At 37.8% G+C, this 17,585-nt stretch overlaps 1 protein-coding gene across 13 annotated transcripts in view; it reads left to right on the top strand.

The window, feature by feature from the left end:
• Positions 1-17,585, top strand: part of EMSY (EMSY transcriptional repressor, BRCA2 interacting) — a 39,521-nt gene that overhangs the window by 8,453 nt on the left and 13,483 nt on the right. For 9 of the 13 annotated variants that reach the window (XM_049823049.1, XM_049823045.1, XM_049823048.1 and 6 more), the window contains 6 exons: positions 990-1,142; positions 4,589-4,848; positions 9,303-9,579; positions 11,567-11,860; positions 13,992-14,141; positions 15,652-15,825. In XM_049823049.1, the coding sequence (XP_049679006.1) occupies positions 990-1,142; positions 4,589-4,848; positions 9,303-9,579; positions 11,567-11,860; positions 13,992-14,141; positions 15,652-15,825 (1,308 nt within the window). The remainder of the gene's footprint in view (positions 1-989; positions 1,143-4,588; positions 4,849-9,302; positions 9,580-11,566; positions 11,861-13,991; positions 14,142-15,651; positions 15,826-17,585) is intronic. The other 4 variants (XM_049823054.1, XM_049823053.1, XM_049823056.1 and 1 more) reach the window with 2 other exon arrangements.

Here is a 17,585-nt window from a genome sequence, read left to right as displayed (position 1 = left end):
CAGCATAAATCTGACAGCTTTGTGTTAGTCAGCACACTAGCAACTGAAATTTAAAAAAAACCCACAAAAAACCAAGCTGCCAGGAAATGAGAGGGAAATTCACTGGTTAACTTGTTAAGCTCTGTAAACTATAAAAACTTGGACTGAAGGCTTAAGATTGTGTAAAGTTCTGTAAGTGATGAAAGATGTTTCAGAACACTTTATTTTAAGAATGTAAGTAGGTTTTGGTGAAAGTTAAGAAAATTCTGTTGGTTTTCTTTTTTTTTTTTTTTTTTTTTTTTTTTTTTTTTAAACTTCAGATTAAACATACCAAGTTAACAAGTTAAACAATTGCTTTCTGCTTTCCCTATGCCTTTTAAATAATACTAGTACACATTCCATCTAGCTTGGCCGGATAGGCTCAAATTATGCTTCATGCAGGTGGAGAATGTGTAACACTTCTTGAAACAGGCTGTTTTATTCGGGTTTTGTGAGAAATACTGGATCATTGTACTATTATTTATAAACGACAGTTTAAAAAGCTGATTAGCAAAACCAGTTGTTTGTTACTGTAGGAATAGTTTGGTTTCTTTGACCGATGTACTGTTGAGGAGAGGCATTAACTATTTTCTCTTGGTTACCAGTCTAGATATGGTCATTTACAGAAAAGCAAAAAGATTGAAATACTGAATTAATGCTAAAATGGAAAACAACAAGTTGTAAAGTAAAACATCAGATTAATACGAATAAAAAATCTAGAATTGGCAGCACAGATTTCTGGGCACGGGAGGAGGGGAGGTTAGATTTCTATGTTGTCTTTGAAGGCCGTTAATTCCATGGCCATGCTTAGGTCAAGCCTGGGGAGTATTCAACAGTAACTGGATTGCAGAGGCAAAGATGTGGATAATGACCCAATAAGTCTTTGGCTTCCATTTCAATTGTTAAAATAGTGATAGAATAATGGGATTCTGCACTTCAGTTATACGGAAGGTGTCTTTTCTCCTCTTCAGTGGTGGTTTGCTATTCCTACACAAGTACCACTTCAACCCCAACATCTACCCCTGTTCCAAGTGGCAGTGTAGCAACAGTGAAGTCCCCCAGACCCGCCAGTCCAGCCTCCAATGTAGTCGTCTTGCCAAGTGGAAGTACTGTTTACGTCAAAAGTAAGTGATACTAGCAACTGATTAACAAAAGGGAAAGAAAGGGACAGTCTTGTGGCTGAAGCATGGGCTGAGTTAAACACTCTGACCTTGGGCAAGTCATTTAATGCCTTTATGCCTTTGTTTAGTCTAAAGAATGAATTTACTGCTTCCCTTTTTCAGAGAAATTGTGTTCAGGATAAATCCACTCACTGTAAAATGCTGCAGGGAGCAGTGATGGCAAGGACAACAAGAATGAAAAGTATTTTGAAAATAAAATATAGGAATTGCTGTCTATCAGTGGATTTCTAATCTCACTTGTTCAGAATTTGTCTTCAGGGTGGCTCTGCTGGTTGCTTCTGCAGAGGACTTCCCTCTTCCTTCTGCTTAAATAATGCAAAGTGCTCACTTATTTGAGTTAGAAAAGGTCCCTCCTTTCCACTTTCACAGTTGACCTAGACTTTTTTAGGATGCAGTACTTTGGCAAGCATTTATATGCTTACATTAACTATGTCTGGCCATTTTGTGATTTATTTGGAAGCAAATCTTAGTGAGGCTTGCATTCCAGGGCAACTGTGAAAACTCTATACAGACTCCCACCAGATACCCTTCTTCATGTATTTAAGTTTGGAAATCCAGGGCATAATGTCTAGAAACAGTCTTTTTTTCTTGTCCCCCCACACCCACCTTCTTTCTTTGGCTAATAAATCAGCTAGTTCTAAAAGCAGGATACGTCCTTATACATATGCCTAGCTCATCAAAGGTAATTTTATTTAACTAATAATTAAAAATGGTTCCTTCTGAAATGCAGGTGACAAAGATTAATAGTGAGCTGATAAGTGCTATTTTGATGCTTGCTGTGGATACCTTTAATATTTAAAAAAATATTTTAAACTTGGTGCTATATATGCATGTTTGTATAAACTTCTAGCTAGCCAGAAATGTCACATTGTACATATATATAATGTTACTTGCAAACCACCATTTTCAATGGCTATATCAACCCACAGAACCCATTACATTAAGATTTTTTCATTTTTCTCATTTAATGCACTGATCACTCAGCTTTAGTTTAAAGATTCAGGGGGAAAATGTTCTTAACCTCTTAAAAATTTAATTTAGACCTCTATTGAATTATTACATGGTAATGAGTGTAAAAGCAGTCTAGACACATGATAGAGGGATGAAAGGTCCTCATTTTTATTCCGTCCATCCCTAGATTTCATTTTTTTCCCCACTTCGCATGCTTCATTTGGGGTTTTAGGGTTTTTTGTTTTTGGTTTTTGGTTTTGTTGTTTTGGTTTTTTTTAAGGAATCATGTGTTTTTCAGAATGTGTTAATGAGTCACATTAGTTTTAACAAACTTGGTTAAGAGCAAACTCAGGAGGCCTGAGATACAGTCATGACTACGCCACTGATTTGTTGTGTGACCTCATCCAAGTCACAGTCTGATTGAGCCATTAACCTCTCCGTGCCTCTGCTTCCTTGCTTGTCAAGTGTGAGTTATAGTCGAGCTGTATTACCTTTTAGCTTAATGCTTGTGGAAAACTTTGTGCAAATGCAGTTTCTAACATGAAATTGTACGAATAATGTTCTTAAAGAACCCCAGCAGTGAAAACAGGAGATGACATGAGCAGTACTTGACATAAAATAATGTTCTGCTAGTTCAGTTTTACTTTCTTCCGTGTTGTGGTTGGGTTTTTTTTGCGTGGATGAGGACCATGAACAAATAGCTTTACCTTCAGTATTTCTTGGTGACCCACCAAAATAACAGCTGTATTCTAACATCCTAGCTGCATGTGGATTTTTGATTCAGATGGATTCTGAGATTCTGACATTCCTGCACGTTTTCAGTGTGATTAGTGGCCTCACAGTTGTAAGTTTATGTAGCACACTCACAGTAATACTTAAAAGCCTGTTCATAAGAGACTTTAAAGTCATGTAACCAAATCTCTTCTTTATAGATGGAAATCACTGCTGGGCTCGCTCAGGACCATAAAGTAAATAGTTGATTAGAGCTTTGAAATCTGGACTCATAGATCCATGCCTCATCTGTACTGCTACAGCCAGCTAAAACTATTTTTTGGAGTTCAAAGCAAACTTAAAATAGAACCTTTGCTTCTCTTCTCTAGTTCAGTTTCCCATCATTGTGTGGATACAACTGTCAGCCTTCTGAAGCGTACCTGCAAATGAGCTGGTACTCATACTAAGAGAGAATCCCGTTTTTCAGAAATCACTTGCTGTGCTACTGGGCACTTTCTTGTCCATGTTAATTCCTGTGTCTTCACTTTTCAAATGCCAGAATATTTAGTTATTTTAATTAGAGATTGACCATAATTAGATCTTGACCCTAATTAGAGATTGACTGCCAACCAAGTTTGCTTGGGTTACCAGCAAGACCGCTTTTTACCGTGGCAGCATTTTTTGTCTATAAGCCCCAGGCATACAGAACAACATCTTCAGTCTTGTTCTGTGTAGAGCGATTGTGTATTTTCTGCATATCTCTGTTTTTCAGTTGTTTAATACTGGTTAATTTGGGAAACCTAAATGCTACCCAGTAGCTGTAAGAGATTTTCAAGGTAATCAAACTATGTCTTTCTGTAGTGTATACCAAGTTATGAACCTTTTGCCTACTTACGAGAGTTTCATGTGGATTTAAGATCTGTTGATCACACTGCAGAAAGGGTTATCCATTGCTCAGCTGAATATTGCAGCAGACTTTTTTCCTCGTGCAGTAGGTGATTGTGAGCAAAATGAACACATTTGAGCCCAGATTTCTGTTGTTTTTCACGATTGAGTGTTAGGTGCCATTTTATATCTGTTGCACAAAATGCACCAAACAAGGCAGAAGCTCATAAAGTGAGGTGTGACCTTCATACTTAAACTATGTAATTAAAAAAAAAAAAAAAGGGGATCTCAAGATGCTGTTTTGAGGTGAAAGGGAGAAGGGTACTGTAATGATAAGTCTGGGATGAAAGTAGGTACAGAGGTTGAAATTGGAGAAGACTGCAGGCAGGTAAACTTCAGTAGTCCAGTTGCTGTAAACAAAACCAGCAACAACAACAGTAGTGTAGTGTAAAGTTTTAAACTGAAATGTGCATGATGCTATCCCAAACCCTTTGTGTGCATAGTCTCATTAGTCAAACTTCTGGAGACCAAATGAAATCCCTGTGCTGGCTCTTATGTTCTTTTAACCTCTTAAACTGAATGAAATAACGGAGTAACTGAGTAGCTTGGGTTTTGGGGGGTTTCTTTGCTTTATGGCACTTTAAGTGTGGTCTATATCAAGGACTAAGACCATCTGTGGTGTGATACAGGTTATTTGTGACCACAAGGTGTAATTTATCCTCTATTTTCTTTCTGTCTTCTTTGAAAGTGGGTATAAGACTCAGCAAGTCTGTAGTGTTTTAGAAAGCACTGAGAGCTGCAGATGGGGAAAATACAATTGAGAAAAAGTACTTCTTTTCCAGGTGTCAGCTGCTCAGATGATGATGAAAAGCCCCGCAAAAGACGGCGAACAAATTCTTCTAGTTCTTCCCCTGTTCTCCTGAAAGAAGTCCCGAAGGCAGTGACTCCTGTCACTAAAACTATCACAGTGCCTGTAAGTGGCAGCCCCAAGATGAGTAATATAATGCAGAGCATTGCCAACTCCTTACCACCACACATGTCGCCTGTGAAAATAACCTTCACTAAGCCCTCAACACAGACAACAAACACGACAACACAGAAGGTATGTGGGGGAAGCTGCCAAATGTTACTTTATTGTGGTTTTATCAATGAATAAGATGTGATGTTTGACTCTTCCTTTCTATGAACTGTCTAGCTGTTTTTTAAGGATTGCATTGGGATACAGTAATCCCTCTTTAAAACGAACAAAGAGAAAACCAAACTCTTGTATGAATTTAGTTCACCTGTGTGTGAAAGGACCTGGATTGACAGCCGTGGAGACTGAAGCCCTCTTTTTATCCACAGAACAGGTACAGCACAGGCAGCGGGAGTGCAAGCTTCCCCCAGACTGCCCCACCAATGTGCCTCAACCCTGACCTGAAGGGACCACTTCTAGGGATGAGAGGGGATTCAGTCTCCATGCTCATTCAATTCTTGGCCTCTCTGGTGAGACTGCCAACAAGGTTGCCAGTTAGTACCATTTGTGGTGTTGGGTTTTGTGATATGGACACTAGTCCACTGAGAACTGGATCACATAGGCCACTGAACAGCCTTCAGATGGTAACAACTATTGGCCAAAGGTAATCTTTCTTATTTCTATTTTCCTTATTTATAATTATTCTTTGCAGTAGTCAAATTCCAGGAGAGGTGGCATGGGCTTTCCCTTGCCAAGCCTTTTGTCTAGAGACTAGTTTTTTGGGGTCTATAAAGCTTATTCTTGGAGCTGATCAAAGACTTGGGGGGCTTTATTTTCCTTTCAGTACTAGTGTGCCATTTCTCATTCCACATTAACAGTGTTATAGTGGTCAAAATCAGTTGTGTTATTTCAGCTCAGTGTGGCCACCAGAATGCAGTGTGTGGGAAGAGGTTTTCTGTGTTGAAATTTTGTATTGGACTCAGGATTTTTACATGCCTAATCTGTGGCATGACTATTTTCCCGTGCTTTAGGAAGCATTTCAGATGTGTCCACTTTTAAGATTTAAAAAAAGATTAATGTCTCAGACCAAATTTGTTCTTGGTACGGTTATTAATTGAGGCGGACTTGGGGGGGGTGTCTCTGGAATTAATTTGGCCTTGATACCAACAAACTGATGGTAGGCTGGCCACTAACAAGCATTTTTTTTCCAACTGTGAGAGCTTGACTATTGAGCTCAAACCTTCACATGATGTTTGTTCTATTAGTCTTCTTAATTGTTTTATGACTCTATTTGGATTAGCAGAGTTCCCATGTCCCGATTTTTGGAAACTTTAAAACCAAGGAAGATTAACTGAAGTAATGTGCAATAAAGATCTTGCTTTCTGGCCTTTTCCCACTTCAGAGCTCTGATGCTTTCATTTGATTCACTGTTCTTTAACAGTATCCTTAATCAAATTTCAGATCTGAATATATGTGTAGAAGTTCGTGAGTGAGCATAAACCATCAAATGAAATGTCCTGCATTCTATGCTGCAAATCCACAGCTAGTATAGGGCTTAACCTACCCATTCTGTTGCTCTTGTTAGGCTCATCTTTTGTGCAGGAAGAATTTTTTGCCTTGAATGTCTGTAGTGTTGTATTGAGTGTTATGTATCATGGTAGTTAAATCTCCAAAAGGGAGAGAATGGACTGTTGATAGGGTCTTTTCTGCAGTTGTGCCTCTGCTTGTTCTGACATGGGGAATTTTAGGGTTTGCTTTGCATAGTGTTGTTTGACACTCTTACTAATCTGCAATGATAGGAAAATCATCACTTGTGTCATTAGGGAGCCATAATAGGGTTTGCGTCTGAGCTTGTCACACTGCCCTCTTCTGTTGGATTTAGATATGCCAAAATATGTAACTGGATCATTTTGGTGGGAGAAACCCTTTATAATACTTTTAATTTAAATGTCAGCTTTGTTACACTCAGATTGGAAATGTACTATTTTAAACAAGTGCTGTTGGATAGGAGTGAAGTTGTTGGATATGAACGAAATTCTTCGTTTCTGCATGCCAGCTTTCTGAATTGTTTTGACATTTTAGTAGGTTGGAGGAAGATTTGTCGTAACAACTAATAATGTCACAGCTCCAGTTTCTGGATTCTCTTATAATAAAGTCCTCTGTCTAGGGCACAGAAGGAATCTAGCTAGTGAAGCTTCTAGCAGTTAATGCCTTTATTTCTTCAGGGACTAGGTTTTGATGTCTCTCAAAATAGAGCTGACAGGACTAATTTCAGTGTACGTTAGGAATTAGTTTTTACCATAACAATTAAAATCAACAACAACAACAAAAAGCAACTTACCTTTTTTATTTTTTTAAATCACACAGTCTTTCTGCTGTAACTGATGTAATGCAGTTTTGGTACCCATGATGAGGTTACTTTGATCATTTTGACATGTGAGAAAATAGTATCTCAAAAATATAATTGTTGTGATTTGAGCTTTATACTTTTAAATTTTTACCTGAAAAATCTGGTTTTTGGATATACTTCATATATGAAGATCACTAAACTTTGTTCTGCTGTGTTAATTTTGAAAGAAGAAATAAAGAGACACAAACCTGCTTAGTCACAGGACAGCCATCATCATTGAACTATAATGCTTTACAAGTTTTTTATCCTTGCATGATTAAATTAAGTGTTCTTAAGTGATAATCTTGGACTGATGGTTTTAACTCTGTCTTTGAATGAAGAACAATGGTCTTCAGGAGTTGTGATTACGCCCGGATTCATCCTACATACTTAGTTGAGATGCTGAACTTGCACTGTTGCACTATGGATTATACAGGAAGTTTAATGTGATAATCTGCCTTTTTTAACTGCAAGTTGTTCTTTGACTGTATTCCTAAATTAGTTATCTTGGGTAGAATGGAGCTGGCCCTAAAATTCAAACACTTGGGAAGTATTTCTAGTGCTAACTGACTATTTAAGAAACAGCTTAAAACTCCACAGGCATATTGTAGGATCTTTTCACCTGCAAGGCTCGTACCAGAATCAAGTTGTGTCGTGTTCAACTTGTCTGCATGGTTGTAGCCTAAGAGCAATTTCAGAAGGGTGTTTTGATTAAATCAAGTTTAGGCAGAAGGCAAAAGTAAGAGTGATGCAGAGAAAACGTTCTCGAGCAGCAGACATGGACACCTTGTTCTTCAGGCATTAGTCAGTTATGGTCAGCCTGCTGTAGCTTGTGGAGGTAGTGAGGTTTTGGTTTTCCTCAGATCAAGATATTAAAGGCTTAGCTAAGTGCCAGGGACCATAAAACTGGGGCACAAGGAGAGGCAGAGGCAGCCATGGTGGTGAAATTTGCTGCTTTTATTCCATCCATATAGTTATCTGCTTTTTTTTTATTTATTTAAAAAAAACCAAACAAACCCAAAAAACCCAAACAAATTATAAACTCTTAATCTTCTACTGCTTGATCTGTCCCTCAAGTTTATTTCTGGTGCCATTATCATACTATTTCTTTTCTCTATCAGGCAAGGTTTCAGTATTCCTTGGGTAGTAGCGTAAGACTTTTAGTTTGAGCTGACCCAGGTTTTCTTTGCTCCTTCTGTACCTTTTTTTTCTATTTGCTTTTGTTACATCAAATCATTAATAAGTTTTACTTTTAAAGGTTTTAGTAAATTAAATTTTTATTGGGACAGTTGCATTATTAAAACCCAATATTCTTGCATGGTAAACTGAAAATATGTTGTATTTCTGTGCTGTGTGTTTCTATTTTAACTGTGTGTAAGTACAAGGAGATACATATAAGCAGAATAAAAGGAATCTCTTTATGTAAACAGTCCCATACTCGATATTGAAGAAATGCTTAGTTTTCTAGGTCAGTTGCATAAGAACAGACCTCTTCCAATGTTCTAATGAAGTCTATGTTTTTCTATGTCAGATCAGATTCATGGCGTTGTAATTGTAACTCGCAGTAGGGGTAATGTTTATTGTCTTTAGACAAATGGTTTTCAGACAGATAAGAGAGAATTTCTTGTTATTGAGAGCACTAATTAAAGCAGAAATTGTTTCAAAGGTAAACCAGTTTTTTTCACTGATGAAATATTGATTGTTTACAGCCTTGTGGATCAAAAATATTTCCTATTACTGACTCAGTAACTGCTTGTTAATTGTTAAAGAGAAAAAAAAAATCATCTGTTCTCTCATTGACCTTTCTTGATGTACGTGCAAGGTTTGGGAGAATAGTGTTTAAAACCTGCTGGAAATCCCTTCAGTTCCGTTTCAAATGGGCTTCAGACTTTCTGGCCCAGTTTAATGAAGCCAAACAGCTCATTCCTGTCTGTTTGCCTTCAGACATGAGATAATTCTACTTTAATTAGAGAGTAATTGTTTTCCTCAAAAAAAATCCCTTCTAATTTTAAGGAAATGTTTATCACCACTTCTTCAAACTAATAGAATTTTTTTGTTGCCAGCAAATGTAATTATGATACTCTTAAAAGGTCTTAATAAACACGTATCCCTAAAACTAAATACACATAGGCAGATATATTGCTGAAATATTATGCTTTTAAATAAATGCAAAGAACAAATGAATTTCTTGTTGTTCTTTTTCTTCTTTCAGGTGATAATAGTAACCACCTCTCCAAGCTCAACTTTTGTACCCAACATCCTTTCAAAGTCCCACAACTATGCAGCAGTTACGAAACTTGTCCCAACGTCAGTCATTGCCTCAACTACTCAGAAGCAACCAGTGGTTATAACTGCTTCTCAGTCCTCTTTGGTCAGTAGCAGCAGCAGCAGCAGTAGCTGTTCTACTCCCTCCTGTACTGCAAATACTATTGCTGTGACTGCTGTAGTATCATCAACACCATCAGTGGTTATGTCAACAGTAGCACAAGGTATGGCAATAATATATTTATAAAAGCTCTTTCACTGATGAATTGGCCTTTGTTTTGAGAACAACATAGGGGAGATGCACTTTGTGTTTACATATGATGAATAAAGCACAGGAGGCGTGGAAGAAATCTACCGAGGAAACTAATCCAAGATATTCCACAAAAGTTCTTGTTGAACTCTTTCCCTCTTCAGCAATTAATATGCAGATCCTCTTTTTAAAGAGAATGTGGTGAGATGGTGTGGCATAGCTTTTTTTATTTTGAAAAGATTCTACTTGCAGCATTAAAACACTATAGCCTCAAAGTGGCTGGCTTTAAGAACTCTTATCTGATGCATGGAAAATGGATGTTTCCAATATTTGAAGGTGATTGCTTCTTTTAAAGCCTGATTTACAGAAACATGCAAAGTTAACATCAAGTAAATACAATCTATGCTTGACATGCCCAGTCTTTAGAATATTTCTTGTGGTAACTATCTTACTGACAATTCTGAAAGGTAGAGAAGTGTTTATACCTTTTTATCTGTGTACCTTATCAGCATGTCAGCTTTCAAGTCCATAAAAATTAAGACCTGAGTGGGCCTGGATTAAAATTCCTAGGTTTCTGATTTCTAATTCCACCTATGTGTGCTAGCTGGACTGTTTCAGCTCCATGGCCCCTAGCTAACATTTGGAAGGGAAGCTGTGGATGAATGAAAGGGCCTCAGTGACCAGCAGTTGAAAAATACTCTGCCTGACAATTGTCACATTTCAATTTTTCCTGGTCCATATTTTCGATTCTTGTTCCATTCCACAAAAAGTTGAGCAACCAAATCAAGGCTGAGGAGGTATTTTGCCTGCCATATTGCTTCTGTTAATCAGGTCCTGAAGATAGTAATACACAGAGCACAAGGGCTTACAGCAGAATTTCATATCGTTTGAACTGTGGACTTCTGGTTGGGTCTGATCATGGAAGAGGCTATAATTCTAAAATACGTTAGGTGGAATATCTCTAATAGTTTTTTTTCAATGCTGTAACTGTCATTGCAGAAGATGCTGGTGAAACGTTTTGTGACATAAACTGATAATCACTCCAAATGTGAAGAAAGTTAAATTCATGAATGCAAACAGCTGACCAAGAAAACAGAGAAACCATCTTAGATGATGCAGTGAGAAAAGCGTTGCTTATTTAGTTTGCCAGGCTGGTAGTTTATTCTGATTTCTATCATTATCACTGCCATCTGTAAATGTAGAGAAATGAGAGGAGATTTTCTTTCTATTTTCCACTACAACTGGGACTTGGTTAAAAACTGCCTTCATAAGACATGGACTTTCTGTTTGGGTTTTTGGTGCTTATGGATATGCAGTTTAGAATTACAGATGAAGCCAAATTTCACTGGAAATGCTGTGACAACTATGTGAGGGAATGACAGAAATAAGTACTTAAGACTTATTTGGGAACTTTCCATCTTACTGCAAACTTATATTTTAATCACTTTTACTTGTAAGATCACCTAACCTATCAGCACACAGAAAAAAAGCGTGTTCCACAGTTTTCTAAATTACATACCATTACTTGATTCATTCTTTTAAAATAATGTTGCGCTCACTGATACTCTGTCCTAATGTTGATGGGTTTGATATTTGTCGTTCTCATACCCCTAACTTTTTTTGTAGTCATTATTTTCACTATAAATATTTTGCTTTCTTGCAGCTTAAAGATCAGACTTTGAAAATATTTGTAAATTATTTGTACTACAAGAGGTACAGAAAGTGGACTGGGATTGTGGTCTTCTTTCCATTAGCTGCTGTTCTTCTGCCACATAGAAAATCTGTTATAAGGTCCTTCGCCTCTGAACAGAGCACTTCTGCTCTGTGGGAGCTTTTTTCCTCATGTATATCTATGCATTTTTCAGTAGTAAAAATAGTTTAAATATAAAATTATTTTAGCAATTGTAATATTTTTCTTTTCTGTTGTACTGTTCAACTTTAAACCATTTACTCTTTCACAGGTGTGTCTACATCGGCAATTAAAGTTGCTTCTACCAGACTACCTTCCCCAAAAGGTTTGGTTGGGAACCCAACTCAGATCTTAGCACAGTTTCCCAAACAGCATCAGCAGTCCCCTAAACAGCAGCTGCACCAAATACAACAGGCCCAGCCACAGCAACCGCAACAACAGCAGCAGCAGCAACAGCAGCAGCAGCAACAACAGCTGGTGCAGTCTTCTGTAGCTCAACAGCAGCCACAGCAATCTCAGTTGCCACCTGGCATCAAGCCCACCATTCAGATCAAACAGGAATCAGGTAGTTGGAGTTAATCTTGGGTCATATTGCTGATTGGTGAGGTCTAACCACAACTCAAGAAAGTAGGGCAGAATGCTGTCCCAAAATGTGCATGGGGAGCTATCATTAAGGCGTAATTACTTGAGTACAGGATTTGGCATTAAACCTGGCTATAAGTAGATAGTGAAGGCTGTCTTAATGTTTTCAGCTAAAATTAATTGAAGAATTTGGTTCTGTCACTCTTCTTGTTTGGTTCAGGTATTGCAGACCATGCATTAGGAGTAAATGTTTTATCTTTAGAGATTGAAAGGTATGTAAATATCTTCAAATGTAACGTGACTGGCAACCTGGAAGACACCAGTTTTCTGAAGATCCAAGAGCTGTTCAACTGTATCAACTGCAAAAAGAAGTTAATCCATGTTCTAATTCTTTTCTTGCGTCCAGAAATCAAAACCTACTTTTGAGGTACTTGTCAAAACAAATACAATTAGGTCTGAGACTGGAAGTTGGACTCGATTCTTTTTGGAACACTGACTCATTCAGTTGACTTTGGGCAAGTCATGTAATCTTTCTATCTTGGCTTTACTCTGCAGTAGAATATAGTCCTTATCTCCGTAAGGTGCAGTAAGAAGTACTGCTTGCAAAGTTATCTAATTTTAAACGAAGAAGTGCTATAAAAGTGCAAAGTATTTTTATGTCCATATTTCATATTAATCATGTCAGTAAAATTATTATTTTAAATTCATACTATTTAGATCAAAGCATTAAAATAGTCCATAGAATTAAAAAATAAACAGCTCTACTCCTGTCTGTTGATAAACTTCCTTCTGGATTATAGGACCATTGCCTGAGAAAAAATTACTAACGAAGACACATAAGAGGCCTCCATCCTCCAGTCATTGAACAATATTTGGTCAATAAGAGCTTCACTCCTTGCCTTCTACCATGGGTTTAGGCTCAGTGTGCTTTCTAGTTGAAATTTCTTTGGAAATACCATCTGATACCTATTCTTTCTGGAAGATGTGAATCAATTTTCAAAGAGACTTTGCTTTTTATCTGTTTTTGTGTCTGGATGATGCAAAGGCTTCAATTTCTCTTTCCTAACTTAGTTATTTAAGTTTGGAGCTTACTTGCTCTGTATGGCTTTTATAGTCAAAGTAGAAAGAAGAAAACATCTCCAGAGGATGTTTCACATCCCAAGTGGACAAAATTGTTCATTTAGAAATATTTCTGTACAAATGTAAGTGCCTACATTTAGATGGGATTAATTCAGGCTGGGTGTTTCATGGCATTTGACCTACACAATGCAATACACTTACCTCGTCATGGAACAGAACATAAGATGCAAGCGCCCTGGATATACTTTTGAACAGATGACATGAATCTCCTGGTTTGCAACTGAGAAGTGAAGCTTGCAGAAGTCCCATACCACTACACAGTTGAGAGAGAGGGAGCAGAATCCTTGCTATACTAAGGTGTCCTCATCCTTTGTTCTTGCTGATTCGGCTCAGAGCTTGTTTCAGCCCAGTTTGTTTGTGGCTTCAAGATAACCAATAAATCAAGAGGAGAGCAAGCAGTTTACTTAAAGCAACCTTCCCTAGCCAGTGTCACAGTTGCTTCCCTACGGCCACTAATGCTTTTTGTGCAGAAAGCTTTTTTTAATTTATCCAGAGGGATGAAATTCAACCAGGCTAATTAAGACACATTAGAATTTACAGACTAAATTGATGAAGAGCTATTTCACTTTTAGATGGTTCATTGTATATGAACCAATTCAGTATTGGTTGTAACCTGTTGGTTCCTGGGAAATGTTCTACTTTTTCAATCATGGACCAGAAAAGGTTAAAAATCACTACAGCAAATCAATGATGGAATGGAATCCCATGCCTCAGTGGGAGTAGCTAGGAACTGAAACAGGCACATGAAAGGCAAAGATGATGACTGTCTTGTTATTTGCAAAACAAACAAAAAAACCCCAAGCAAAAAAAACAAACCAAAGAAGAAAAAAAAATATTTTTCAGGATCAGGAATACATGGGCTCAGAATAGAAGCCTTGTGAGGCTACTTGCCCACTAGGGCTTGGTCTGAGAAAGCATTTCAGAAAGTAACTTTTCGTGCCTGTATTTTAACAGTGACCTTTCTCCTTTCCTAGGTGTTAAAATAATCACTCAACAGGTGCAGCCCAGTAAAATCCTTCCCAAACCAGTTACAGCGACCTTGCCCAGCAGTAGCAATTCACCTATTATGGTGGTTAGCAGTAATGGGACTATCATGACAACTAAACTGGTCACTACTCCCACTGGTAAGTTATGGCTCTGAGAAGGGAAGGGAGGGTAAACCCAGACATACAGGTGATCAAATGTGGTTTATTAGGATTAAAAAAAAACAAAAACAAACACTTCTCCCTTGTGAACAGTGAGCACAACAGCACATTCACAGTCCTGTTGATACTTATTCTAGATTAGGATTTTTGCACTGAGTGCTCTTTTATTCCTGTTATGGTCTTTTTGAATTGGTACACAAAAATATGATCGTTCCTTGCCCACTGGGTATATTTTAAAGGAAATTTTCTTGCAACTTACACTGATACTTTGCACTTTTGTAGCACCTTACATTAGACAATTTACATTAATTAACTTTTTAGGTACCTCAAGCAGATAGGTCAGCATCATTTCTATTTTACATATATGGACTTTAAAAGATAGGTGACTTGCTCATAGTCCTGCAGTGAATTTATAAAAAAGCCAGTAAATTGAATTTTAAACTCCCAGTGTTTTTCTGGGGATCTAGTTGTATTTGTGTTTTCTTATTGGTTAAAGATCATAAATAATGCAGACTGCTCAGATTGTAAACTTGCATGAGGAAAACTTGAAAGGCGACTTTATTCTAGTTTTCAGAAAACTCTATAATTAACTAACTTCCTGAATTTTTAGCGTGGGTTAGGAGTGCTTCATAAAAACATTCTTAAAAACATTTAAAAAAACCCCCAAACTAGCAGTTTTGCAGTTCATTTAATTGGTAAAACCTGTATTGTGCTTTCTTGGATTTGAACACATGGCTTTCTTGTTGTAACAAACTGTTTTGCTCTGTGATCTTTACCAATTAAGGCCTGTAGTACACTAGTGCAGCAGTACAAGCAGAATGGAATTACAATGTTCGTGTAGCTGTTGACTCATTATTATTTTGGGCAAGTTTCTTTTGTGGACTCAGTTCTGTTTCCATTCTGAGAAAGGAGTAGGTCTGAAAAAAACAGCATTTATACCTTGTTGGGAGGTTTCTTTTGTACTGCTAAATGCTAAATCTGTAAAATCGCATTTTCATTATAAATTATATTTTTTCTCTTAGAGTGATATTTAGACCAGTCGTTCGTGGTGTTCTTGATAAACAATTTGTCATATAGAAGAAGTGAGAGTATAGGTGTCTTTCAGGAGAGGAAGGGGATCAGTTCTGGTAGTGTCATCAGATGCCTAACTCTTGGGCATCTGAGGGAGCAAGTGGCAAACGTGCAGGCAGAGTCTAAACACGTATTGAAAATTACAATCTTAGATACAAGGACATGAGTTAAAATATGGCAGTCATGGAATATTTGGTAAAAGAAGACTCTTACATCAATTTAAAGTTGATACATACTTGAATATTGCTGTCTGGGTTTAACAAGTACTAGGAGCACTGTAAAGGGTGGTAAAAATTGCAATGTTGGGTCTCTTTGAATAAAATCTAATGCTTTTTTCCTAAACTAACTTATTTTTCCACAAATACTAGTAGAGGATCATGTTCTAACAGTGAACTTTCTTGTTCTTTCTTTAAAACAGGAACTCAAGCAACATATACACGGCCAACGGTTAGCCCCTCTATAGGGGCTCGGATGGCTGGAACTCCAGGGGCTGCTACTTATGTGAAAACTACGAGTGGTAGCATCATTACTGTAGTACCAAAATCACTGGCTACGCTGGGAGGGAAGATTATCAGCAGTAATATTGTTTCTGGTAGGCATGAGTACTTTGGTATTAAGACTTATTTCAAAAGTGACTTTAGACTTGCTGTAATTGTTCAGGGCTTTTCTGTGGGTTACATGCTCAAATAATTATGAGGACCTTTATTGGAGAAGTTGTTAATTCAGAAGAAAAATAGCTGAAGATGAAGTAATGGGTAGAAGTTATGGAGGTGGTGTTCTTAAGGATTGCAGTAGTTCTTGTGTTTAAGAAGGAAACATCTAATGTGAGGGATGCCTGGGAGGAAAAGAGAAATGTGGGGGAGGAGAACTACTGTATTGGCCTCTGTTAGAGGGCAGAAAGATCAGAAAACTGTATTGGCTCCAATTTAAAGCATTTTATAATCTGGATGCTGCCCCTTTCTATTCCACTGCACATCCAAAGAACCAGAATGAAAATGAACTGTGTATGTTAAATTCAGCTGTGCAGTCTCCGCCTTATCCTGTTCTTTTATCAGTGTCAGCCTGTCTTTCCCTTACTGCATGTTCTTAAGTTTTTCCTCTTAGCCTCATGCAGACCCTGCTGCTTATCTTTGTTAGTCTGCTGACCAGCCTTGGTGCTCTCTGTCTGTATAACCTCTAAACCTAGGGTCTCTTTAGGACCAGGACCAAGCACACTCACACCAGTGACAATTTCTTAGTATCTGTTTTGGACTTAAACAGTGCTAATGCAGAGAAGGTCTGCTGCATTTCCTAGCTAGGTGCACATGTGCAGCAAGATCTGCTGGGTCTGTTTATCCTGTCTAGTAATATCTTTAAATTGCCTAGTAATATCTTTAAATTACTCAGAGGTCCCATTTCTGGTGCTTAGCAAAGACGTGACATGGCACCAGCCAGCTCCTGTCACTGGAAGGTGCTGCACAATCTATCCTGTAAACCCACTCTGGGGTGTAGTCTGTGGTAAGAGGTACCTCAGTTTTTCAGATCCTGATTTCTACAAAATGGTATTTAGGGCTGATACAGTAGCTTTTTTGGGAACAAGTAACTTTTTTAGCCTGTTATGGGTATGATGAGTTGTTAAGAAGATTTCTAGATCTACTAGTGAGTTTATACACAAACCCAAGTAGTATTCTCCTGAGCACTAGCTAATGCAGGGGGACCCTTGGCTGGTCCTGATAAGGATAATAATGATTGTCCTGAAACAACACAAGTTTGGAAAGGATGCCTGCTTTTTGTTGTTGTTGTTGGTTTGTGGTGGTTTTTTGTGGGGGTTGGGTGTTTTAGGGGGTTGGTTTGGCCTTTTGTTTGTTTGTTTGTTTTTGCTAAGGGAGCTGTCGTTAGATGCATCTGAAGTCACCAGAGTTAAGTAATTCATGATCTTGTCTCAGCATGTCTTCCCTTTCCCAGAATTAGTAGAATTATTAATCAAATACATAGTGAAGTATCTACAGGCATGCCTAATAGGTAGAAGTTAGTAAGGGGAATCCTTGGGTTTGTAGCTCTACTGTGACTGAGGGGGACTTTCTTCAAGGAGAAAGTGGAAGGTGTTGATAAAAAGCTGTCTGAGTAGATATTGAAATGGCAGTGTGATAACACTGATGGCATACATATCAGTATATGTACTCTTGTAGACTGCGGAGGGCTGACCAGAATTACCTGTCACTGCAGGTGAATAAAAACCTGATACAGGGAATGGAACTAATTAAATACTGGAAGAGGAACAGAAATAGCCAACACAGCTCTTAAAAAAAACAAAACCCCAAACAACCCACATTTCTCAACTTTTAAGAACTGATTGTAAAACAATAGCATATT

This window comes from Accipiter gentilis, chromosome 19 (assembly GCF_929443795.1).
Source record: "Accipiter gentilis chromosome 19, bAccGen1.1, whole genome shotgun sequence".
Lineage (NCBI taxonomy): Eukaryota > Metazoa > Chordata > Aves > Accipitriformes > Accipitridae > Astur > Astur gentilis.
The sequence above is the reverse complement of the archived record's forward strand: the minus strand, read 5'-3'. Positions and strand labels throughout refer to the sequence as shown.